Source organism: Phyllobates terribilis, unplaced genomic scaffold (genome assembly GCF_046119375.1).
Source record: "Phyllobates terribilis strain yellow unplaced genomic scaffold, ASM4611937v1 Scaffold_12__6_contigs__length_324123572, whole genome shotgun sequence".
Lineage (NCBI taxonomy): Eukaryota > Metazoa > Chordata > Amphibia > Anura > Dendrobatidae > Phyllobates > Phyllobates terribilis.
This window is the reverse complement of record NW_027362772.1, coordinates 68,907,066-68,933,905: the sequence shown is the minus strand read 5'-3', so window position 1 is coordinate 68,933,905 and position 26,840 is coordinate 68,907,066. Positions and strand designations below refer to the sequence as shown.

Here is a 26,840-nt window from a genome sequence, read left to right as displayed (position 1 = left end):
TGAGACCAATGTGAAAAATGTTGCATGGTAATGCTCATTTTTTTTGCACAAATTGCAACTCTTACACATTATTTATTAAATTTCTCAAAGTTAGAAAGGAGCGGGAGACCGAAAGTCACATTTAATGTAGCATTTTGCAGATTTCAGATTGTTCTTCCCATTCTTAACAGATTTATAGAGAAAAGAACCTAAATATATTTATTGTGCAAGTTTCTCTACTCACTGTATATGAGGATTCTTCTTGTGGTTGTACTTCCTGAAAAATTAAAATTAAGGAGGAAATAGAATTGAGGATTACAACATATTTGTTACACACTTTTAAACCTGTTTGACATTTTTATTCTAATTTTTCATGTGACTTTAAAAAAAAAAAAATCTTGAATTTTTCACACTGACCACTATGTCTCACAATGAACTGGCACTTCCTGATCGATCACTTATCACACAGATGTAGCAAACTTGAGAAACATAGCAATACATAGCATGATGCAGCAAGCCTTAAAAAAAGAGTTAACATTTTCTACCAGAGTCTAGTGGTGGCGGCTTTACACCACTCCATCCAACGCTAGGGATTGTGCTTGGTGATGTACGGCTGTATACAGCTGCTCGGTCATGAAGCTCCTGGTGGGGGCGCAGTGTTTGTGCTGATGTTATACCAGAGGAGATGTGGACACTGCAGATATGGTGTGTTGGTGACTTTTCTGCCCTCTGTTCCTCAGCACTCGGCCCCCCCGCTTTGTAACATTATGGGGTCTACTTTTCGTGGCTTTGAGTTTCTTTCACTTCTTAATAGTATCACTCACAGGTGATGGGGGAAGATTTAGGTGGAAGAAATGTTATGAACGACTTGTTACCCCGGTGGCTCCTATTACAGGACCGCGCAGGTATCAGTGAGTTCTGCACCACCGGCTGTTCTGTCACATGTTAGTAAAGGCAGGCGGCAAGGCGGGGGAAGATGTTATGCACCTAGGGTGAGGAGCTGGATGTTATACACTGGGGGCGAGGGGTCAGATGTTATACAACGAGGGCGAAGAGTCGGATGTTATACATCGGGGCGAGGAGCCAGATATTATACATCGGGAGCAAGGGACCGGATGTTATACACTGAGGGCAATGGGAGTGAATATCCCAATACTTTTGTCCATAAGGTGTATGTCAGGCATCAGTAATCCAGCTGGCTCTTGCTGGGATTGAAGCTTGAAGAGGGCAATTTGCATATTCCAGGTGCCTTCTGGGAAAAGTGAAGAGTCTCCTTCAGCTAGAAGATCGTTGGGTACAGCCGGGACCAGCTGCTTGGAAAGCATCGCCAAACCAGGGATTGAAGCTTGAAGAGGGCAATTTGCATATTCCAGGTGCCTTCTGGGAAAAGCGAAGAGTCTCCTTCAGCTAGAAGACCGTTGGGTACAGCCGGGACCAGCTGCTTGGAAAGCATCGCCAAACCAGGGATTGAAGCTTGAAGAGGGCAATTTGCATATTCCAGGTGCCTTCTGGGAAAAGCGAAGAGTCTCCTTCAGCTAGAAGATCGTTGGGTACAGCCGGGACCAGCTGCTTGGAAAGCATCACCAAACCAGGGATTGAAGCTTGAAAAGGGCAATTTGCATATTCCAGGTGCCTTCTGGGAAAAGCGAAGAGTCTCCTTCAGCTAGAAGATCGTTGGGTTCAGCCGGGACCAGCTGCTTGGAAAGCATCGCCAAACCAGGGATTGAAGCTTGAAGAGGGCAATTTGCATATTCCAGGTGCCTTCTGGGAAAAGCGAAGAGTCTCCTTCAGCTAGAAGATCGTTGGGTACAGCCGGGACCAGCTGCTTGGAAAGCATCGCCAAACCAGGGATTGAAGCTTGAAGAGGGCAATTTGCATATTCCAGGTGCCTTCTGGGAAAAGCGAAGAGTCTCCTTCAGCTAGAAGATCGTTGGGTACAGCCGGGACCAGCTGCTTGGAAAGCATCGCCAAACCAGGGATTGAAGCTTTGAAGAGGGCAATTTGCATATTCCAGGTGCCTTCTGGGAAAAGCGTAGAGTCTCCTTCAGCTAGAAGATCGTTGGGTACAGCCGGTACCAGCTGCTTGGAAAGCATTGCCAGACCAGGGATTGAAGCTTGAAGAGGGCAATTTGCATATTCCAGGTGCCTTCTGGGAAAAGCGAAGAGTCTCCTTCAGCTAGAAGATCGTTGGGTACAGCCGGGACCAGCTGCTTGGAAAGCATCGCCAAACAGGGATTGAAGCTTTGAAGAGGGCAATTTGCATATTCCAGGTGCCTTCTGGGAAAAGCGTAGAGTCTCCTTCAGCTAGAAGATCGTTGGGTACAGCCGGTACCAGCTGCTTGGAAAGCATCGCCAGACCAGGGATTGAAGCTTGAAGAGGGCAATTTGCATATTCCAGGTGCCTTCTGGTAAAAGCGAAGAGTCTCCTTCAGCTAAAAGATCGTTGGGTACAGCCGGGACCAGCTGCTTGGAAAGCATCGCCAAACCAGGGATTGAAGCTTGAAAAGGGCAATTTGCATATTCCAGGTGTCTTCTGGGAAAAACGAAGAGTCTCCTTCAGCTAGAAGATCGTTGGGTTCAGCCGGGACCAGCTGCTTGGAAAGCATCGCCAAACCAGGGATTGGTTTGGCGATGGTGATCCTGGGACCTGCAGTACTCCAGGGATTCTGGTTATGCCTTACTGGGTCATAGAGATAAGCTCGGACCCGGTGTCCGGTATATTTTTCGTGGTGACCTGGGTAAGCTCCTCTGCCCCCACTGCTACTCACTTTCCACTCGCCTTCGGCCACGCTCGGGCCCTCACTAGGCTACTCACATTAACGGCAGCTTGCCGCTCTTCACCGCTCTTACAGGCGTCGGCACACCTTAAGCTATAACTGAGCTCCCTGAATCTAGCTAGCAGGAGCCTCATGCTCCACTGCTGAACTGTTAACTGAGTTCCCTAGACTAGACTGAGCCCCACTGCAGACTGACCTCTCATAGGCTTCTTTACTGCAGGAACTCTTCTGAGGAACTGACTGCCTAGCTCCACCTTCCCTATTTATATCCCTAACGGGCTCCCTCTGCTGGTTTGAGGTGGAAGGTGGAGATGTGTGAATGTTTATGGGGGCCTCTTGTGGAGGATTCCATCAATGCACTCTTCTAGGATCTGTGGTACCAAGCGCAACATCATCTATCACCTCATCTTCCACTTCCGCACCCTGGTCCTCCTCCTGACTTTCCGGCAATTGTGTCTCATCATCGTCCACCTCTTGTGACACTTTTCCACCGTCGCCTTCATGTGACCGTGGCTGCTCAAATATTTGGGCATCGCTACACGTGATCTCCTCTTGCCCCGTTTCAAGTATACAGGGCCAGAGGCCAGAATCTATAAATGGAAAAGTGAACAGCTCTCCAGAGTGTCCAAGTGTGGGATTAGTTGTCTCCAGGCACTCGTCATGGTGGGGGGAAGGAGGAACAGGGTGAGGAATATGCGGTCCAGACTCATGGCTACTGAGACTTGACCGTGTGGAAGACAGGGTGGTGGTGGTGGTGGCTAAGTGACTGGAAGTATTATCCACTATCCAACCAACAACCTTTTGACACTGCTCTGGATTCAATAGTGGTGTGCTGCGGTCCCCAAGGAATTGGGACAGGAAGGTCAGGCGAGAAGATGTGGGTGTTTGTTGTGGCACAGTTTCAGCTTGCCCACGGCCTTGTCCTCGGCCTCTGCATGCACCATCACCATCATGTTCAGTTCCCCCAGTACTGGTTCACCCCCAGACCGCTCCTCTGGCAGAGGTATACAACCCCGACAAGAAGGCCCCGGAGAAGGTGGTCGCACCCGTCTATCCCGAAGGCATCTATCAAGACGTATGGCCAAAGACATGGCAGCCTCCAAGGACTGAGGAGTTTCATATACTGCTAAGACATCTTTCAACCTTTCAGTATGCCCCTCACAAAATTTACTTCTAAGGGCTGAGTCTTTCCATTTGGAATCCGTTGCCCATCAACAAAATTCCGAACTGTATGTTTCCACTGATTGAATTCCTTGTTGAAAGTGACGTAGCCTAGACTCAGCTAAGGTAACTCGGTCAGGATCATCATAGATGAGGGCCAGAGCTCAAAAAAATCCCTCCATAGACTGGAGACAAACCGAGTCCTGCGGTATCGAAAACTCCCATGACTGAGGATCGCCCTGCAATAGAGAGATCACAATACCAACCCATTGCTCCTCATAACCAGAGTAGTAGGGACGAAGTTTAAAATACAATTTGCATGCCTCCTTAAATGCAAAAAACTTGTCCCCACCTCCTGAAAACCTGTCCAGAAGGACAATCTTGAGTTCAGGTTGGACAGAGCCCCCCATATTAGCGACCTGTAACCGCTGATGCTGCTGCTGTACCTCACCACGGAGGTCATTCACTTCCAGAGACAGCCTGTGCAGCCATTCTGAAAGGTCTGCAACTGAACCCATACCCAAGGGAGAAAGGAAAAAAAAAAGGTGCATGCCCAAAAACACACAAAGAGAAAAAAAATGTCAGTTCCCCTTTTTTTTCCTTGTCAAAATGTGCTCGGCCGGCTATAATGTCAAGCCAGGTGTGGGAAAGACATGCAACACATAGGGAAAAGGGAAAGGGAGCCCAGAAACTAGGGAAAGGGGGGAAGTGGAGACCTCCTAGTCTGATCTGGCGTCACCCTGTCTCAACTAGCGTCCCAATATTTCCTCTTCAGCAATCGCCGCACGCGTGCCTCACTCTACTCTCCCTGGCGTATGGCTACGGCTAGGGATGGAAGGAGATGAGCACTAGTCAACCTCCACTAAACTCTATAGACAACAAGGGTGGACAAAACAGGGGAAATGGCTTAGCTTTAGATGAACTCCAAATAAGCACATGGCCTCAAGCTCCAGAGAGGACGAAGTACTGCTCGTGCGAAGCTTCACAAGTAGAAATGGATATAGCCGGTGACTCCCTCTCAGACACCTAGGCCAGAGAGCTAATTAGCAAGAGAGAGGTAGCCGCTTGGTCCTAAAGAAAGCCTCTTATCTAAAAAACTGTCTGCAATGCCAAACGTAGAGTTCTCCTGCAACCCACTGCAGAGCGATTGTCTGTCTATGACACACCTGTGACAGATGCGCATGACATGGGAAGTGGAGAAAAAGAGGCGGAGAAACAAGAGTGGAAGGAGAGGTGACTTGTTCATTTTCTTTTTTATTTATTATGTTCCCAAGAGCATAATAAATTACTAACATTCAATAAACTTAGAATGCAACTCGAATTTCCCTGAAAAATTGACATGATTTCCCGAATTAGAAGCTTTACGGAATCGATCATTTCTAGTAATAACTAATTGTTTTTGATGGCCATTAATTAATTCCTTAATTTCTTATTTTTCAGTGTTTTATTAGTAATTAGTATATGGAATAATGGACCAGATTTAGTAAAATGGCATAACTTTCACAATTTTTTGGGGGTTCTTAATTTCACCAGTCCATAGTTAGCAAATCTAAAACCTTAATAAGAAATTTGGAGCAAATTATGCTTAAATTCATAGGCCTTGTTGAATAAAATACTAGTCCTGATACTTAATAAGAGAGTGAGACCAATGTGAAAAATGTTGCATGCTAATGCTCATTTTTTTTGCACAAATTGCAACTCTTACATATTATTTAATACATTTCTCAAAGTTAGAAAGGAGCGGGAGACCGAAAGTCACATTTAATGTAGCATTTTGCAGATTTCAGATTGTTCTTCCCATTCTTAACAGATTTATAGAGAAAAGAACCTAAATATATTTATTGTGCAAGTTTCTCTACTCACCGTATATGAGGATTCTTCTTGTGGTTGTACTTCCTGAAAAATTAAAATTAAGGAGGAAATAGAATTGAGGATTACAACATATTTGTTACACACTTTTAAACCTGTTTGACATTTTTATTCTAATTTTTCATGTTACTTTAAAAAAAAAAAAAATCTTGAATTTTTCACACTGACCACTATGTCTCACAATGAGCTGGCACTTTCTGATCGATCACTTATCACACAGATGTAGCAAACTTGATAAATATAGCAATACATAGCATGATGCAGCAAGCCTTAAAAAAAGAGTTAACACTTTCAACCAGAGTCTAGTGGTGGCGGCTTTACACCACTCCATCCAACGCTCGGCATTGTGCTTGGTGATGTACGGCTGTATGCAGCTGCTCGGCCATGAAGCTCCTGGTGGGGGCGCAGTGTTTGTGCTGATGTTATACCAGAGGAGATCTGGACACTGCAGATATGGTGTGTTGGTGACTTTTCTGCCTTCTGTTCCTCAGCACTCGGCCCCCCACTTTGTAAGATTATGGGGTCTACTCTTCGTGGCTTTGAGTTTCTTCCACTTCTTAATAATATCACTCACAGGTGATGGGGGAAGATTTAGGTGGAAGAAATGTCATGAACGGACTTGTTACACCGGTGGCTCCTATTACAGGACGGCGCAGGTATCAGTGAGTTCTGCACCACCGGCCGTTCTGTCACATGTTAGTAAACGCAGGCGGCATGGCGGGGGAAGATGTTATACACCGAGGGTGAGGGGCTGGATGTTATACACTGGGGGCGAGGGGTCAGATGTTACACACCGAGGGCGAAGATTCGGATGTTATACATAGAATCATAGAATCATAGAATGGTAGAGTTGGAAGGGACCTCCTGGGTCATCTGGTCCAACCCCCTGCTCAAAGCAGGATTCACTAAATCATCTCAGACAGATGTCTGTCCAGCCTCTGTTTGAAGACGTCCATTGAAGGGGAACTCACCACCTCTCGTGGCAGCCTGTTCCACTCATTAATCACCCTAACTGTCAAAAAGTTTTTTCTAATATCTAATCTGTGTCTCCTCCCATTTAGTTTCATCCCATTGCTTCTAGTCTTTCCTTGTGCAAATGAGAATAAAGATGATCCTTCTACAATGTGACAGCCCTTGACATATTTGTAGACAGCTATTAAGTCTCCTCTCAGTCTTCTTTTTTGCAAGCTAAACATTCCCAAATCCTGCAACCGTTCCTCATAGGACATGGTTTGCAGACCAGTCACCATTCTGGTCGCTCTTCTCTGAACTTGCTCCAGTTTGTCTATGTCTTTTTTAAAATGTGGTGCCCAAAACTGTACACAGTATTCCAGATGAGGTCTGACCAAAGAGGAGTAAAGACCGATAATGACTTCACATGATCTAGACTGTATGCTTCTGTTAATACATCCCAGAATTGTATTTGCCTTTTTTGCTGCTGCATCACACTGTTGACTCATGTTCAGTCTATGATCTATTAGTATACCTAAGTCTTTTTCACATGTACTGTTGCTTAGCTCTATTCCTCCCATTCTGTATATGCTTTTTTCATTTTTATTGCCCAGATGTAGTACTTTGCATTTTTCCCTGTTGAAAACCATTCTGTTGGTTGCTGCCCACTGCTCCAGTTTATTTAGGTCTTTTTGAATCCTCTCTCTCTCTTCTCTAGTATTAACTATCCCTCCTAGCTTTGTGTCATCAGCAAATTTAATCAGTTTACCCTCAATTCTTTAATCTAAATCATTGATAAAGATGTTGAACAATACAGGTCCCAGGACAGAGCCCTGTGGTACCCCACTTGAGACATTCATCCACCCTTTGAGTCCGATCACTAAGCCAGTTATGAATCCACCTATCGAGGGCGAGGAGCCAGATGTTATACATCGGGAGCAAGGGACCGGATGTTATACACTGAGGGCAATGGGAGTGAATATCCCAATACTTTTGTCCATAAGGTGTATGTCAGGCATCAGTAATCCAGCTGGCTCTTGCTATCTATAAGATATGCTCCAGGATTGGGGTGTCAGGTTCTAAAATAATAAACGTTTTCATTGAAAATTTGTTCCTATGAAAGCAACGTAGCGTACATTTGCACATTGTCACTTACCTTCACATTTTCATAAACATTGATGGTTTCCCGTATGGCTTCCGATGACCCTAAGTATGGATCACAGGATGTATTAAGAAACTATTGTTAAAGCACCTGGAAATTTAAAGAGGTTGTCCACTAATTTTTCATTGTTGACCTACAGAACATCAATGTCTGATCGACCGAGATCTGACACCCGGCACCTCCGCCGATCAGCTGTTATTGGTGATGAAAAAATATACAGGTAAATAGATTATAATGGGTTTGTGTTCTATTCGTGAAAATCACAGATAGAAGATCTACGTGAAAAATGGACCATCTGAATGAGTTCTCATGCTGTATATTTGCTACACACTGAAAAGTAAAAAGAAATTGACATTTTGCATATTTAAAATGCAGGGGACTAGTCAGTTTAGAATTTAGATTTTCTCCACAGCCTTTGCTTTTGCAGACGCTAGTCCACAATGTCGGTACAGTGTGTGGTTAAACGTCACACTCGGCCGCTTCTGGAAGTAGACTCAGGAATAGTGATGAGCGAGCACTAAAATGCTCGGGTGCTCGAAGTTCGGGTCGAGCAAATTGGAATACTCGGGTGCTCGACCCCAGCAACGAGCCCAATGTAAGTCTATGGGAAACTCGGTCAAAATTGCCCAAATCGATGGGAACAGTGCTCAATTAAACATCAGGCAGGCAGGAATATATAGGCAGACAGGCAGGCAGGTATATAGGAGGGTACTTGAAAAGCATAGCAGGGCACTTGGAACACACTAGTGCCCTCCGATTTTCATGCACCCGTCTCTTTAAAAAAGTCGGCTGGCTTAGATAGATTGAAACATGTCAGTCACATATATAATAAGTACAGTGACAGTGTTGGTTACTGTACTTGTTATTTAGTGTTAAAATAAAGGATTTATTTAAAAAAAAAATAATAGTGTTTTTGTCTCTTTAAAAAAGCCGGCCGGCAATTCATCAGCAGCATACATCGGTACCCGACAATTTGGAACAGAAAGAATAGAGCATCACACGTAGATTAGATAGATAGAAACATGTCAGTCACATATATAATAAGTACAGTGACAGTGTTGGTTACTGTACTTGTCATTTAGTGTTAAAATAAAGGCTTTATTATGTGGCATAAAGCTCTGCACTCCAGCAAAATAAACACAGCCTTACTGGCAAGAAAACAACCCAAAACAAAGATAAATGATAACACAGTCCATAGCAGTATGGGATTAGCCACACAGGTTGTAGTCCCAGCTTCCAGGTCCTCTTTGAGCTGTAGCCTTCCAGTCTGGAGTCTTTGCCACTCCAAACTCCACAACAGAAAAGAAATGGTAACTGAACACTTAAACCTTGCTCAGCCACACCCTGAGGCGGAGGTATGGGGAATGACTTCCCTCCCATCTCTATGTCATTCTCATAAAACAGCACACTTGAAAAGAGTTAGCCTCCAGCATATAACATGCTGGCAGAAAGTCTATTGGTTTCAGTTCACACAGGCCAGCGACCTGCATGACACATACCTCCCCTCATATACCATACCAGTGACTCTGTCACAAGTGATAATGTGAAAAATCATCATCTAATGTCTATTTTATCTAGAGCTACTTTTGCAGTTTTTACTTCCATATAGAACATCTGGGTCTCCAAGTCTTTCTCTTTTTTTAACATGTTAGTACAGGTTAGTACTTTTTTCTCACCATTCAGCCGCTTCTTCACATATTTCCTGTATAAACAGACACTTCCAAAAGCAATTGCTACAACTCCTGAGATTATGCCAAGTCCAAGTATAAGTCCATAATTATTAAATGCTAAAAAAAACAAAACAATGAATAATACAAATAAATATATTAGATTTAACAATTTTAGAGATGAGCAAATCAAATTGTAAAGGGTTGTCCATGACTTTAACATTGATGGCAGGGTAGAATGGGTCATCAATGTCTGAGGACCTAGGGGGTTACACACCAGACGCCCCGTCGATCAGGTGTTCCCAGTGTCAGGAGCAGCCAACAATGCTCAGTTAAGGAGCAGCACCATTGATGGAATAGTGGCTGCTCCGGGTACTACACATCAGCCCCCTATTCAAACCAATGAAGTACCCGGCCGCGGCCACTATTCCGAAACTTTGCTGTGTTGCTCCATAACTGAGCAGTTCTGGCTACTACCAACAGCAAGAACAGCTAAGCCAGATGTCACACTCCCACCAATCAGACATTGATGACCTATCCTAAGGATGTCATCAGTGTTAAAGTTGTTGACAACCTCTTTAAATTGACATTATAGCTATTCACTGAATTCGGTGAATTAGAACAATTTGCAATTTGTTTTAAGTGAATCGCCTAAAAATGATGGCTGCTATTTTACACATTGCAGAATATTGCAACAGCAATCATTTCACATAATATAGCTCAGCCAATCTGGAGACACCATTATAACCTATATAAAAGCCTAGAAAGGGAATGCAGCAGCCATATTGTGGTGATATCTGGATAGTAAAAGAATGTGGTCACTGGTCACAGCTTTGCCATAGAGCTAGACAGAGAAAGCCATAAAGCACTTAAGAAAATATACAGATATTGTTCGACAGCACACCAATGAAGATTAGTATGTGAGGAAAAGGAAATAGTGTCATACTTGACTTTTAAGGACAACTAGTTTTGGAGTAATTTCGATTTCTGGCAAAATAATTTGACTGAGAAAGTTCTACAAAGCTGATGAACTTGAATTTCAAAAGATTTGCTCATCTCTAGAAGAATTGTATTAATTATACATTAAAAAATATAACATCAATTCAAATTAGGAATGGCTATGATTAAAAATTGTCAGGTTTTATGGCAATCTACATTCAGGATCAGTAGAAATTTAGGAAAGGTGGAAAGAGGCAAAGGGGTTAAAGAAGTTGTCCACTACTTGGACAACTCCTTGTAATACCCCACACTTGGCCCCCATAAAATAATAACGCTTATACTCACCTCCAATGCTGGCGCTGTTCCAGCTGTGTTGGCACTCGTTCTCCCTGGGGCTCCCATGGTGTTGTTGTGACACGTGATGCCGGCACCCAATCAGCGCTGGTGTGGCACCCTGCTGTTCACTGGTACCACAGGACCCAGGGTGCATGGATGGACTTCTCCACAAGAGGCCCTCATTACATACTAACACCTCCACCCTTCCACCTCATACCACCAGAGGGAGCCCGTTAGGGATATATATATATGGAGCGTGGAGCTAGGCAGTTCAGTGTAGAGTCAATCAGTCAGACAGATTCAGAGAGTCTGAGACCATGCTGACGCTGAGAGCAGTGAAGACGCAGCACGTCTGCTGCCGTATTGAGGGCCCCGAGTGTGGCCGAAGGCAAAGAGGAGAGGAGAGAGGAGTTGAGGGGGCAGAGGAGCATCATAGGCTCACCCCCGAGTATACAAACCGAACACCGGGTCCACGCCTACAGGGTCCCTTTATACCCAGTAGGGATCACCAGCATACCAGGAGGACTACAAGTCCCTGGCTGACCTGAAGCTAAACCCACACAGGACCAGGAACCACGAAGGCCCGCCCCCCCGGGATAGTGGTTGCCAGCGGAAGGTCCTACTACCAAGCGACAAGTGAAGGAACAGCATGACACAGAAGCTAGGCCCAGTTGCAGGCTGGCCAGGAGCTTAGAGAGAGGGAGACACGGACCAAGAGGCCCTATACCCGCTCACTGGGGAGAAGTCCTGAAGTGCACCCTTCCTACCGAGTACCCTGGACCGTACCTGACATCCGCACCAGTAAAGGTACTGAAGCGAATCCCCTGTCTCTGTCAGTTACTCCTGCTGCACCATCCCGACTGCTCTACAAGCCCCAGCATCAGCACCCACCATCAAACTCTACACTGCCCTGAGGCCCGCTCCACCTGTGGGGAGCTGATCCATCCTAGCTGCCTATCAACTGCCTCAGAGGTCTGCAGCAGCGCTGGTACAAATTACCAGAAACCACAGGTGGCGTCACGATCAAACTACAAATCCCATATAAACTATCCCCTTTTTGTTGACCGCCCTGGGCCATGGACCAGGCCTGCCACTGTGACATATTCCCCCCAGCATCCATAGGCCCGGACACCGAGTACTCCACTGCCCTGGGGGCGCGTCACTGGCGTCACTGTCCCCATCTCCTGTCGAATTGAGCATGAAGAGCAAGTCCGAGATCAGCTGCAGCCTGAACTTCCTCTTCATGTTTGATTTGTCTGAAGGTGGGGACAGTGTCACAACAACAGCACGGGTCAAAACAACAGCACGGGAGCCCAGGGGAGCGAGAACTGTGTCAGTACGGGAGGTGAGTGTATTTTTTTTATTTTATTGGGGCCAAACATTTAGATCAAGAAGGGGTTGTCCTAGTAGTGGACAACCCCTTTAAGGATTTCCCGGTTTTGTGCCCACAATTCAGATAGTAAATTGTGACCAGTTGTTTGAGGATAGAAAACAAACAAAAGAAACAAATAAACAACTGATTAAAAAATTTCTTAATATCCCCACCTGGTTTTACGTTCACATGTACAGAGTCAATAGCAATGTGGTTTGTCACCGGGTTCCTCACCACACACGTGTACAGTCCTTCATCCTTGGGTGCAGCATTACTAATATTATATTTGTTTGTATTTTCCAATAATACATTATCATTGAGTTTCCATTGGTATTCAGGAGGTGGATAAGAATCAGCAGAACATGTTATTGTGATGGAGGAACCGGGCTTCACATTTAATGTACCTTCTATTAATGCTTCATCTGGGCCATCTGCAAAACAAAAGAGATGCAGATTCAACAAGTAAAGCTACCCAGAGATATGCTTGTGATGATTCCACGACTATTTTCTACCAGATGCTGAACAATCAGATACATTCTACTGAAAATACAATCTCAGTTATTGTTTGGAATGGACTAGAGATGTGAAAACTCCAGTATATCATGTATATCATGCATCAATCAATTCACAGTCAGATATACTCTGCAGATCCTGAACATCCATAACACTTGAATACTGCAGTATATTATGGATTAATCCATTCACAGTCCCACAGACTCTGCAGGTCCTGCACCTTCCTAACACTTGAATACTACAGTATATCACAAATCAGTCAATTTACAGACACCCAGACTCTGCAGGTCCTGCACAACCTATTATTTGAGTCTGTTTATTATTATTATTTACAAACTGAGACTACCACTCACATTTTCAATGTTCATCTGAACTGCAGAATGACATCACAATCAAGTTTAGGCCTTTTTCTATCTCTAATCTCTATATGTCATGAACAGTGCACTCTGACCTCCTATACTGGACTGTGAAATCATAAAATGGTCATTGCTTTTCTTGCCCTTATCTCTTATAACCCCTTTGATAGTCCCCCTGATTGGCAATGTTACAACATGTGATGTGATAGCTGCAAAGCATTATGGGGAAACTAATGCGGCCATGCCTGACGTCTTGAGCCTGCTCTCTGGCTAATGCAATCTTCAGCATTATGTAAAATAGCGGGGGATTTTTTTCCTTTCACGAACTGTGCAAATTGAATTCCAAGTTGTTTGAATTTCCAGCGACCAGTGTATTTTAGGAAATTAGATTCTAAGTCAATTCACAGCGGATCCATCCATAGATCTCCAGTATTTCATGTCAGAAAATCAAGAAGCATCCAAAATAGAAAAAAAGTCTATAATGATCTCAAGAGAACAACTGTGATGGTTACTTACAGATCACATTAACTGTGTAGGGGTCACTGATATCCTTACTGATGACGTTACTAGCTTCACACCGGTACTCTCCTGACTCTTCTCTAACACCGGAGAAGCTGAGAGTCTTGTTATCTTTAGAAAATTCAGTTCCAGATAAGATGCTGGCACTATTCATGGTCCATATTACTGACATAGCATGATAAGTGTTACAAAAGAGGTGAAATGGATAATTTTCCAAGTGTTGGCTGGTGGCCGATATGATTTCAGGTTTAGTGACCGGCTCTGTGAATGGAGGAACATAGAGGAACAATTGTCACAATTTAAAATTTCTGTTTAGATTAAAAGTTAGTATTAAAAGTTTATTTCCAAATAACAAGTTATCCCTTATCCAAAGAATGGGGAAAAAGTAACTGATTGCTGGGGGCTCAACCACTAGGATCCCCAGTGACACATAGATCAGGGTTCTGGAACCCCAAGAACTGGGTTCTGCAGCATGCCCAATCTCCACTCCATCATTTGTTTCTGGGGCTATATTGGAAAACCAAGCATTGTACTTGGCTTTCTCCCACAGCCCAAATTAACAATGAATGGAGGTCAAGGATGAACATCTCTACTCCATAACAAACAAGGCTTCAGAACTCTGTTCACAAAGTTCTAAAGACCCTGTCTCTGGAAAGCTGGGGGTCCATGAGTTTGTAATCACAACAATCAGCAAGTAACAATATTTGGCCTTTGTAATTCCGAAAACAGAGCTCTGCAGCCCCATCTGGAATAGCGCAGAAGTGAGCATATTCCTTGATTTTTTGGGAACAACAGTTAACGTTGTTCCCAAAAAAGAACTAGAACTAGTTCTAGTTCTTAGAACTGATCAAAAATCAAAAAGCTAGAACTCAGAAAAACTTTTCTACATACATGAAAATTCTAATTAACATATTCCCTTATTCAGTAGAGAATGTCTATAATAAGTGTTGATCTCTGTTGGACCTCATCTCAGAACCTGGCTGGGATTATTGGAATATTTGGTTGGCCCATCCAATCTCAATCCCATTTAAATTTATGAAAAGTCTCAGTGACCTTAGAAGGTGGGGCAAATAAAATTTGATATTCAAAAAGTAGGGCAATGAGTTGGGAGTAGACACTACTATCAATTCAGCACTTCTGGTCTTTGGTAGTAAGTCTACTGGAGTTCATGGAGATATGTGGGTCTTTACTGTCCTTGTATAAAAAGTCTTTACAAACTCCATGGCACCAACGCTGGTGTTAGCACCAGATATTGACAACGGAGGGCATATTCACTATTGGTTGACACATGGAAGATGTGGTAGGACGATTTACAACAAGTCATCAATACAATTGTGTCTTTATTCTTCTCTAAAATAAACAACTTTCTGATTACAGATACTTGCCGGAGCATAGTGAAATGTTGCTCTTAGCCGCCAATCAGAGTCCATGATTTATTGACAACGGAGGGCATATTCACTATTGGTTGACACATGGAAGATGTGGTAGGACGATTTACAACAAGTCATCAATACAATTGTGTCTTTATTCTTCTCTAAAATAAACAACTTTCTGATTACAGATACTTGCCGGAGCATAGTGAAATGTTGCTCTTAGCCGCCAATCAGAGTCCATGATTTATTGCAGATTAGAACATAGAAGCTGACATCTGATTGGCTGTGATGTATAATTAGAACATTTTTTTCTCTAGACAGTTCTCATACATGAGGCGCACTGTGAACATTCGGAGAGGTGTAAAAGAAAGTGATACTCACCATAGACGATCAAAGTCACATTTACATCCTGTGCTGACGTCACAGTCTGTACATCCACTATATAATTCCCCCCATCTGTGATATGAAGATCTTTGATGAGTATTGATCCGTTATTGAAAGCCGAGATCCGATCATTGTACAGACGTCCAGAAAATAGTGCGGAACCAATATCAGGAATATAAGTCAGGATCTGATTTGGAGGACTTTTATATTGCCCTTTATACCAAATAAAAGCCTCAAGTTTCTCAGTAATCCCCATAACACTCAGGGTGATAGATCCATTAATAACCGGATACTGAGGGATCGGCTGGATACTGATCTGTCCACTGGTCACATCCATCGTGAGGATGAGGAGAACTAAAAGAGAAAAGCTCATCAATTTCTTTATATTTTTTTATAGAAATGTAAAACCTTTCAATACAACATAAACCATTATCATTGACTTACAACAAATCAATTTTGAAGCTATTGATCCTTTACCATCATAAATAAACCATTTTTGGACTTGAAGGCCTGTATTGCAATGCATTAAGCCATTAACTTCTATGCTAACATTTCAATGGTGACAATAGATATACAGAGAGAGCCCCTCCAATAGCACTGGTTTCTACACCCCGGGTATTCTGACAATGTGCACTGACAGTGCACTCTGTTGGAGCCGGCAAGAGAGTGCACTGTCATTGTGCATTGTGCACATTGCAAGCACTGAGATTCTCAAAAGAAGCATCATCAAAAAGTAAGAAATGGAAAAAAATTAAAAGTACTTAAATAGTGTAGTTAGGGAAGGACATGAAATTTTAATTAAAGTAAATTAGAAAAAAATATTTTACACTGTGGCATTAAGTAGATAGTGATTTAGGATGAAAATTAATTTGTATGTCAGACCACCCATTTAAGGATTTCCACCCAAAATATAAAATTAGCTGTATATTTGAAAATAAAAAGCCCTGGTCTTAGTCTAAAAATTTTGTATGGTTTCAGATATATTGGCATTTTCTATGTTTTTGTTGATAGACAATTTTGCAAAGTTAAGTGAAACCATACTAGTGGTCATCTATGATTTTCTTATCAGATTTCGAAAGTGGGCAGCTATGTATATGTGCATATGCTTGTACTGTATACAGTGCCTACAAGTAGTATTCAACCCCCTGCAGATTTAGCTGGTTTGATAAGATGCAAATAAGTTAGAGCCTTCAAACTGCAAACGAGAGTAGGTTTTATGAACAGAAGCATAAATCTTACAAACCAAAAAGTTATGTTGCTCAGTTGAATTTTATTAAATTTTAAACATAAAAGTGTGGATCAATTATTATACAACCCCTATGTTTAATATTTTGTGGAATAACCCTTGTTTGCAATTACAGCTAATAATCGTCTTTTATAAGACCTGATCAGGCCGGCACAGGTCTGTGGAGTTATCTTGGCCCACTCCTCCATGCAGATCTTCTCCAAGTTATCTAGCTTCTTTGGGTGTCTCATGTGGACTTTATTCTTGAGCTCCTTCCACAAGTTTTCAATTGGGTTAAGGTCAGGAGACTGACTAGGCCACTCCAACACCTTGACTTTTTCCCTATTGAACCAGGCCTTGGTTTTCTTGGCTGTGTGCTTTGGGTCATTGTCTTGTTGGAAGATGAAATTACGACCCATCTTAAGATCCTTGATGGAGGAGCGGAGGTTCTTGGCCAAAATCTCCAGGTAGGCCGTGCTACCCATCTTCCCATGGATGCGGACCAGATGGCCAGGCCCCTTGGCAGAGAAACAGCCCCACAGCATGATGCTGCCACCACCATGCTTGACTGTAGGGATGGTATTCTTGGGGTCGTATGCAGTGCCATCCAGTCTCCAAACGTCACGTGTGTGGTTGGCACCAAAGATCTCGATCTTGGTCTCATCAGACCATAGAACTTTGAACCAGTCTGTCTCAGAGTCCTCCAAGTGATCATGAGTAAACTGTAGACGAGCCTTGACATGACGCTTTGAAAGTAAAGGTACCTTACGGGCTCGTCTGGAACAGAGACCATTGCGGTGGAGTACGTTACTTATGGTATTGACTGAAACCAATGTCCCCACTGCCATGAGATCTTCCTGGAGCTCCTTCCTTGTTGTCCTTGGGTTAGCCTTGACTCTTCGGACAAGCCTGGCCTCGGCACGGGAGGACACTTTCAAAGGCTGTCCTGGCCGTGGAAGGCTAACAGTAGTTCCATAAGCCTTCCACTTATGGATGATGCTCCCAACAGTGGAGACAGGTAGGCCCAACTCCTTGGAAAGGGTTTTGTACCCCTTGCCAGCCCTCCACGATCTTGTCTCTGATGGCCTTGGAATGCTCCTTTGTCTTTCCCATGTTGACCATGTCTTAGTGCTGTTCACAAGTTTGGGGAGGGTCTTAAATAGTCAGAAAAGGCTGGCAAAAGAGATCTTTAATCCACACATGTGAAGCTCATTATTCTTGGTGCCTGAACTACTTCTTAATACTTTAAGGGGACCAAACAGAATTCTTGTCGTTTGAGGGGTTGAATAATAAATGACACTCTGAATTAACTTTTTACGTTTAAAAAAAAAAAAAAAAATTTGCTGCAGTGCATTTCCCACTTCCAGGCTGATCTACAGTACAAATGTCACAATGCCAAGTTAATTCCGCATGTGTCAACCAGCTAAATCTGCAGGGGGTTGAATACTACTTGTAGGCACTGTATATAGTCAAGGTTGCAAGGGGTACAACCATGACATGACTGGTCTAAAAGGCTTTGACCACCCAAAATTAAATTGGCAAGCTCGTTTTGAGTGATGAAAAGTTTTTGCAGCACAAGCATCCACACTTAACATGACTCAACTGTCCAGCCTCATGCAGCTTCAATCTGGGGTTTTGGTGGCTGTCTATGATGTGTCGATGTGGAGAACTGAGTGGGTGGAGGGCTGGGGTGTTGGTGGCTGCAGGGTGTCTATAGAGATTAATGAGTAGAAGAGATGTTGTAGACATCGTTGAATTGGAGTAAGGTTAATTTAATTTTTTATATTCTCTGAAACTGGGCATACAAGGATGGTTGCCATCTTGTTGAAAGGTAGATGGCCAGCCAAAGGTCAAAAAGGCAAAAAAACATACTTACTTCACCGCTCAGCACTCCAGCCTCCTCTCTGCCCTATGTTTCCTGTCCGGTTCTCCTTGCCTCCATTGTGCTGCATGTCCAGTCTGGTACTCCCTATCTGCTGTCCGGTTCACCACATAACTGGGACAGGACTTCTGTCTGTGATCAGGCCCTGAAGGTCACTGTGCATGCCTGGGGCTTGCTCACGCCTAGAAGGCCATTCCATGCACCCATCAATCTTCCCCAGCAACAAAGTCATGGGGCGATGATGGGTTTCTGCGGCAACTGATAGTCTACTGAAGGCACAAGTGCCAGCCTTGAGGGTACTCTGTTGAATCCCAGCCTGTGACTGGTGTTCATAGGAGACTTTAAGTTTTATTGTATACTGCAATATCTTATATTGCAGTATATAGTATAAGTGATTGGAAAATCAGAGGTTCTAGTCCCCTAAGGGGACTTAAAAATAAGGTTTTTAAAAAAATATAAAAATTTGAATCATCCTTTTATTCTCCCAATTAAAAAAAACATATGTGGTATCGCTACATCTGTAAAAGTCCAAGCTGTTAAAATATAAAATTAATCAAAAGATGTACGTGGGACGTACTAAACGCCCCATGTGTAAACGCATCAATGAACACCTACGCAACATTAAAAATCATTTTACTGGACATCCCTTGTCTGCACATTATCTGGAAAAACATGGGGGTAACACATTGGGCACCCAGATAATGGGGATACAAACTGTATCAAAAAATTGGCGCAATGGTGACTACATTAAAAGTATGTCCCGCACTGAAAGCTTCTGGATATTCGAAATGGACACACTTAAGCCAAAAGGCCTCAACAGCGAGATTGAGATCTTCGCTTTTAATGATTAACAATGGCCTAATCATCAAATCATTAACAAAGACTGATCGATTAATTGGAATCCACTGACATCCACTATATAAAGGACCATGGGCAGAAGTTACACCATCCCTGATGAAGAAAGCCGCAGCTTTCGAAACGCGTAGGAATTGGTCCTTCTGCCTCACCGTAACTTACTAGATCACGTGCTCCACACGTGACTGTGACGTCACGTCAGGTCCTGGAAGACCCGACAGCACATCCGCACCGCTACGCAAGGTTTAGAGCGCGAGTCAGCGGCCGGGACTCCGCTCCTCCTCGTTCTATTTTCCGGACTCATCGCCAGCTCTGACCACTCGGTACATTCAGCTCCACGTATAGAGGTAAGCTGTTCCGTCTGTACATCCGTCAGTGGCCTCCAACACAAGCCTCCTGCAGCACAGCCGCAGCACAGTTCTACCATACAGCTGCGCCTCCGTCTGGGTGCCCTATTACATATCCACAGCGGCATCTGGCACACCACCCTAATACATAAAGGTAATCCCCTTTTTGTTTCTCGCTTTTTGCTACCAGGCATTAATACTGTATTAAACTGTCCTTCTTTTACCCAGTTAGGTTCAACCGTTGTGACCGCTGGGCACAGCCCTCCACAGCCCTCTTACTAATCTACTCCAAAATAGGAGAGTCACCCTCTTCTCCCCAAATAAAAGGGTGTTATTCCAGCCTCACTCTCCACAGCCTAGCCCTCTAGTGCATTCCATTCTGACCTCTTTCCAACAGGTAACCCCCTCCTCTTGGCTCTAATACCCATAAGCCGGTATCAGCTACCCTCCTCCCACTTCATTTTTGCATTAAATTGCCATTTATATCACCCAGGTTCTCAGCAGGAACCACCTGTTCCACCTACTGGCCACTGCAAGCTTTTCTAGGATACTGGTAAATACATGTTTTCTAAACACTTTTAAGTATTTTATTAATAATAAAATAATAATTCTAATCTTATATTTATTACCCTTTTAACTAGCCCCTCTTCACACGCCTTAGTGGACCCAGCTACATATGTGTCTTTATTGAACCATCCAACCTCCAGGTAATTCTTGCTGGTCCTCCCACCTATAGGTAATCTAACAAACTGTTTCCTCACTAAATCACCTCTTTTCTTTCCCCTCCCAAGTGGCAGCCATCCATCACTGGCATTTTTGGACCTCGACTAGGACCCTAAATCCAGTCTGACCCTGCTTTCGTCCACCGACTTACATCCAGATTTTATCCTTTTACTAAATTTTAATAAATTATCTTTTTATTAATCCCCTACTATTGTCTTTTAGTGCAGCGCAAATTAATTTCTGTACTTTACTTTTGGTACCATTTCGGCTCCTTTGGACAAGTAGTGGCTCTTGTTCTAATTTGCTGCAGGCCTAATTGACCACCTACCAGCGCCACTGTTATTTATTTATTTTGATTAATATACTACACAAAGATAAAAAAAATCGAAACTCCAGAATGGAGGACGTACTTGGTTGCTGCAACATCGCAAAAATGCAATTAAAAAGTGATAATTTTACCCAAAAGTTGTATCAATAAAAATGATAGATTGCCATGTGAAAAACAAGACATCACATTGATCCATCCACGTAACAATGAAAATGTTAGGGTTCTCAGAATATGGTGACACAATTTTTATTTTTTTTTATAAAATTTGATATTGATGTAATTATATTGACCTGGAGAATCATAATGCATAGTAATTTTTACAGTAAAAACACCCCCCCCCCAAAAAAAAAAAAAAAATTTGCAAAATTGCGTTGTTTCAGTGCACTTGGACATTTTTTTCTTGTTTTTCTTTACATTAAATTGTAAAATAAATTGTGTCATTCAAAAGTCCATCTCATCTCACAAAAGATAAACCTTATGTGGACAGAAAAATATAAAAGTTATAACTCTGGTAAGAAGGGAACGAAAAAATTAAAATGCTAAAATGGAAAATTGCCAGTCATGAAGGGGTTTCATCTTATTTTACGTGTATTCCTAAAATAATTGTAGCATTGGCATCTCTGTCTCCTGCCCGTAAGAGACACCATCCGCCTTACCGCCGCGGTCCTGCTACGGCGTCTTCTGGCCTCCCTGCGGCTGCTGCTGGTGCATGCAGCTTCCCCGGCCCTGTGCTTAGGGCGTGCGGGCACGCTCCCTGCCTCTTAAAGGGGCCGCGCGCGCCATCCTAAAAAGTCCCCGGCCAATGGCCGGAGGACTTCCCCTATAAAGGGCACCTCCTCCAATATGGAGGTGCCCGTGCAAGGTTTTAGCTTTGTGTTTGATACTCTGCTTCAGCCCTCAGGTCCCACCGCCAGCCTGACTACAAGTCCAGCCTGCCAGCCCGACTGCAAGTCCAGTCCGCCAGCCTGACTTCAAGTCCAGTCCACCTGCTTGTCTACTCTCCAGCCCGACAGTCTGTCTACAGTCCAGTCCACCAGTCTGTCTATGGGCTCTGCCCGCCTGCTTACCTGGAAGCACCTGCCTGTTACTTGCCATGCCTACCAGCCAGCCTACCTGAAGGCTCTTGCCTGTTACCTGCCATGTCTGACAGCCCACTTACCTAGAAGCACCTGCCTGTTACCTGCCGTGCCTACCAGCCCGCCTACCTGGAGGCTCCTGCTTGCTACCTGCCGTGCCTGCCAGCCCGCTTACCTAGAAACACCTGCCTGTTACCTGCCGTGCCTACCAGCCCGCCTACCTGGAGGCTCCTGCTTGCTACCTGCCGTGCCTGCCAGCCCGCTTACCTAGAAACACCTGCCTGTTACCCACCGTGCCTACCAGCCCGCCTACCTGGAGGCTCCTGCTTGCTACCTGCCGTGCCTGCCAGTCCGTCTGCCCGGATCACCCGTCAGCCTGCCTGCCGTGCTCATCTGCTGTACCGGTCAGTCCCTGCCTTCTGACCCGTGCGAGTCACCTGCTCTCATACAAGGTCGGTCCCCAGAGTAGTGCAGCGCCCCGAAGGTTCGGTCGCTACAGAGGTATTGCATCTCACCCAGAGGTGTGATATCTCACTTCCAGGTAAGGATGGAATGTGGCTCAGGACCCTAACACCCACATGCACTACACCACATTTCCGGCGGGCAGGGCGACAATGCTCCCAAGAGTGAGCACAACTGCCCCTGTCCCTGGCTGGAGTGGGGGAGGGAACACCTAGAAAGGGGGAACCCGGTAGTGTGTGGGTGGGGAAAGTAGATCCAGGGTGCACTGTAAAGTAGGAGTATATAAGGTGGGCACCATCTTAGAGACAGAGTTCAGAAAGTGGGAGAGAGCAGAGAGAGAAGGAGACTGGGAGCAGAGGCTCTGCATGGGCTCTGCTCCACAGGCGGGCCAAGTCTTAAGGCCTGGGCCTGGAGGAGAAGAAAGGAGAGGAGAGGAATGGAGGAGGCTCCAGGAGTGGAGTGAAGGGACCCCAGGGGTGCGGACCGGCCAGCCGCCACTGCACGCCCGCCGCTACCAGAGTAGGGGGGTCAGGCCAAGAAAGGGAACCGGATCCCTCATCTAGTGGAGGAGAGCAACTACTCTCAGCTAGTAACCGGAGGCCGTGGCATTGTACGTGCACGGCCCCTCACTACACCCATTAGGAAGGCACCACATAGGACCCAGGGAAATGGAACATACGTTTGCCCGCCAAGGCCCGAGGCAGCTGGACAGAAACGTGGTCAATTGTGGGGTACGACAGGCCAGAGAAAGGACACACGAAGGGGGTCCTGAAAAGCATTCCAAAGGTACCTGGGAGTTGGCCGAGCCCCTCACCTGGTGAGCACAGCACAACGTGGGCAGCCATTACCTGCAGAAGTGGCTGGAGTGTAAAACTGTGAGTAAAGACCCTGGACTGCATCACTGGACTCTGAGTCATTACTGTTGCTCCCGCACACCATCACCCCCACCATCTGCACTCACTGCCCTGAGGCTATACTCCTCCCGTGGGGAGTTATACTACCCCCTGCTGCGCACACAACATCAGCCTCAGTGGTCTGCCCCGCAGCGGCGGTTCTCAGTGACCGCAATCCACGGGTGGCGTAGTCGGACATTTAAACATTACAAAACCAAATAAACAGATCCGCCACTGGTTTGACCACCCTAAGACACGGGACCGGGTCGCCGCCACAGAGACTACAACCCCTAGCATTACACAGAGACCCGGCTCCGGATATTCCCCCACACACACAGCCCAGGGGGCACGTCAGTAGCACCTGGTCCCTCTGCCCGGTCCTTCCCTGGTCACAGAGTCGATTGAGCCACCGTTCGACCTTGGTCGGTCCGAGTTGATACCTAGTTACGCCCCTCTGGTCCCTCCTTGCACCGCAGCACAGAGTTTCCACCACCCGGATTGGTAACAATAATTTTGTCATTTTTGCTTCATATGCCTATGTTTATTAAAAAAAAAATTCATATTTACTCTGTCCTAATGTTCTTTATTTTTTTTTAGACACTAACACTTTCTGTCTATTCAACCTCCTTCAGAGGCAGGATTACAATGACAGCTGACACCTCTATACACAACTGATAACACAGGATCCACCAATCACAATAGACAATTTCACAGCTCACCTCTTCTCCCTCTCTTCATAATGAAAGAGGGGGACAGTTCAGGAATTTCTGCTTATGCCGCTTATACTCAATATTGAATAAATTACGATGTTTTTGAAATTTTTCCATCATTTGCAGATCCAGTAACCTGTCTCCATTCAGTGATTGTCATCATTCCATGATTTTTCCTTCTTCAAGATGCAATTTCAATGTGTAATTGAGGTTTTTATCCTCCATATATGAATAGAGAATATTTTTATTCACCGAAAACATACAAAGATCTTAGGAACAGTGATGAAATCATCTTAAAATTATACTATGAAGTTGTATTATTATATTGTCAAGCTATAGATCTGTAGGAATGGAAAATCTCTTAAAATCCCTAAAGGGATAGGAATGGCTGTGTAACTGAGTCTGCAGCCAACAAACACAGAAGAGTTCTGGGTAGCTATCCTCAGCTCTCAACTGTTTTTTAATCTAAAATTATATAGTTGTTGAGACAAACTTGAGACTTTTTCAGATATATGTGTTGTCACCAAGACCTTCCACCCGCTCTATTAACCCATATGCAGTCATGTAGACAGAACACCATATTTTTATTAGTAAGGACAATGAGCTAATGGCAGAACAGTCACTTGCTTATTATCACTTCCTTATAAATTTTGCATTATGTGTATATAAATCTTACCTGACATTATTAGTATATTCATTGCAGAAAACAGATTGGTGGTGGACTCTCCTGTAGATCTAACGAAGATTAAGGAAGTTGCTCGTGACAGACAAACCACAGCAACTCTTGTGTAAATCCAGTTTAGAAATATCTCACTTGTGTTAACTCTTCAAATTCAAACTTGTGTTAACCCTTCAAAACAAGTGGCCCGCTTGATAGTCTCATGGTCGAAGGTCTGAAAAAGGGACTTACTTAGAAGTTATACCAATGGGTAATCTTTAGTGTAACATCAGTGGAAGCCCAGCAATCCGGCAGTTGCTCTCAACGTAGGACCACCCTTTACAGCAATGTTTGGCATCATAATGTTCCATGTGACAATGCCGGGAATTGCAACTCACTGCTGTTTATTCAAATAGGTCGACCACTAGTGTCAGGTCTAATCGCTTCCTCTTTTTCAGTTGCTATACCTCCCACAAAAAAATTCAATAATAAGAAATCAAAATGCGTATGCACCCCGAAATGGTATCCATAAAATATCAGCTTGCCAAGCCAAATAACAAGCCGTCATACAGGTCCATCAACTGAAAAACAAAAAAGTTAATGTTCTCGAAAAGTGCCAACACAAACCAATATGTTTTCAACTTCTTTCAACAAATAAAAATAATTATTCAAGTTTGTTACCGTTGTAATTGTACTGACCTGAAGAATCTTATTTACTGATCATCTGTTCTGCATAATGAATGTTCTAAAACAAAAAAAAAACAAAATGGCAGAATTCCTGGGGTTTTATTTTCAACACTTCATCTGGCTTGGAATTTTTTTTCTCATTTATAGCACATTGTTTGGGACAGAGAATAGTGTCATTCAAAACTACAACACATCTAGAAGAAAACAAACCCTCGAATGGCTTTGTTGATGGGAATTAAAAGAGTTATGGTTCTTGGAAAAAGTGGTAGAAAAAAAACCGAAAGGACAAAAATGAAAAATTTTCTTTATATAGAAATGTATGTATCATGTAGGATACTGCTTGTAAATAGTTTAATCAGGAGGCTCTCAGATTAAAACCATGAAGCTAATTGCAGACTGAACATGGCCCTACCACTATGGACATCATGATCACGTACCGGCAGAACCACAACAGTCATGCCGTCTACATTTGATGACGATCCCAGGTGATTACATTATTCGTTGGAGTTTGGATTGGTGAATAAGTACACCAGGTAACATTTTCTCAGAGTATTTTTTAGGTCACATGCACAACAACCCAACCATCTGAAGTCAAAGACAACAGACTGCTTGGTGACTCTAGAAATTCCACAAACCTCGACAAGACTAGGAATGTACCATACCATAAATGATGTTCTGGAGTAAAGGAGAATCCCAAAAAGTATACCCAAGCTGCTAAAAAATCAATACTTCAGAGGCAGAGTGAAAATACCTTTAAAGGATTATTACTATCTTGACACCTATGGCATAGCTACACCTTTTGAATCTACCTCTATTTTGGCTCTCATAATGCAAGAAAAATCATGACAAAATGGCAGCATTTTTCCAAAAAGCACTATAAGTGAAGACAGTCCTAAAATGGCCTAACCTGTGTCTCTTTATCCATCATGAAAAACCATCTTATTGGCTCCAAATATATTTTTCAGCCGGACGACGGCCCCAAACATCCAGTCAATGTTATTAAGAATGATCTTCAGTGTAAAGAAGAACAAGGAGTCCTGGAAGTGATGATCCGACCCCCACAGAGTCCTGATGTCAACATCATTGAGTCTGCTTGGGATTACGTGATGAGACAGAAGGATTTGCACAAGCAACATCTACAGAAGATCTGTGGTTAGCACTTCGAGATGTTTGGAACAACCTCCTGCCGAGTTCCTTCAAAAACTGTGTGCATATGTGACTAGAAAAATTGATGAAGGTTAGGGTCGCATGACCGTATTTTCTTTCATGCGAGAAAATCGGTCGAATTATGCTAATCACATTGTGATCAGAGTTTGATAATAGTGTGATACGATTTCTCAATTGTGGAGAGGATGGAAAAAAATTCTCCATGTTCTCCATTCTGTAAGTCCTTGAAAATCAGACTGCACTGGGATATCATCCGAGTGCGGTCAATTTTGTTTCAAAGGACCCATTGGCTTGCATGACCAAATCATGTATGCTGTGATTTTTTCCTTAGACAGGCAATGCCTGAGAAAAAAATCGGACATGTGCACGGCCCCATAGAATAACAATGATCCTAGTGCAATCCAATGTTTTGTTGAATTGCAACGGGATCCAGAAATGCAGTTGTCTATTCAAGCCCTAAGAGGCGGTC

General features: G+C 43.8%; 1 protein-coding gene across 3 annotated transcripts in view; it reads right to left on the bottom strand.

The window, feature by feature from the left end:
- Window positions 1–25,051, bottom strand: part of LOC141172091 (cell adhesion molecule CEACAM1-like) — a 79,087-nt gene extending 54,036 nt beyond the window's left edge. Inside the window, exons 1-8 of one of the 3 annotated variants that reach the window (XM_073655933.1) lie at window positions 24,536–25,050; window positions 15,356–15,712; window positions 13,599–13,862; window positions 12,387–12,644; window positions 9,576–9,686; window positions 7,894–7,943; window positions 5,781–5,813; window positions 224–256 (exon numbers count right to left, since the gene is read on the bottom strand). In XM_073655933.1, the coding sequence (XP_073512034.1) occupies window positions 224–256; window positions 5,781–5,813; window positions 7,894–7,943; window positions 9,576–9,686; window positions 12,387–12,644; window positions 13,599–13,862; window positions 15,356–15,712; window positions 24,536–24,557 (1,128 nt within the window). In that variant the 5' untranslated portion in view covers window positions 24,558–25,050. Of the gene's footprint in view, window positions 1–223; window positions 257–5,780; window positions 5,814–7,893; window positions 7,944–9,575; window positions 9,687–12,386; window positions 12,645–13,598; window positions 13,863–15,355; window positions 15,713–24,535 lie in introns of all 3 variants that reach the window. The other 2 variants (XM_073655934.1, XM_073655935.1) reach the window with 2 other exon arrangements.
- Window positions 25,052–26,840: the final 1,789 nt, after the last annotated feature.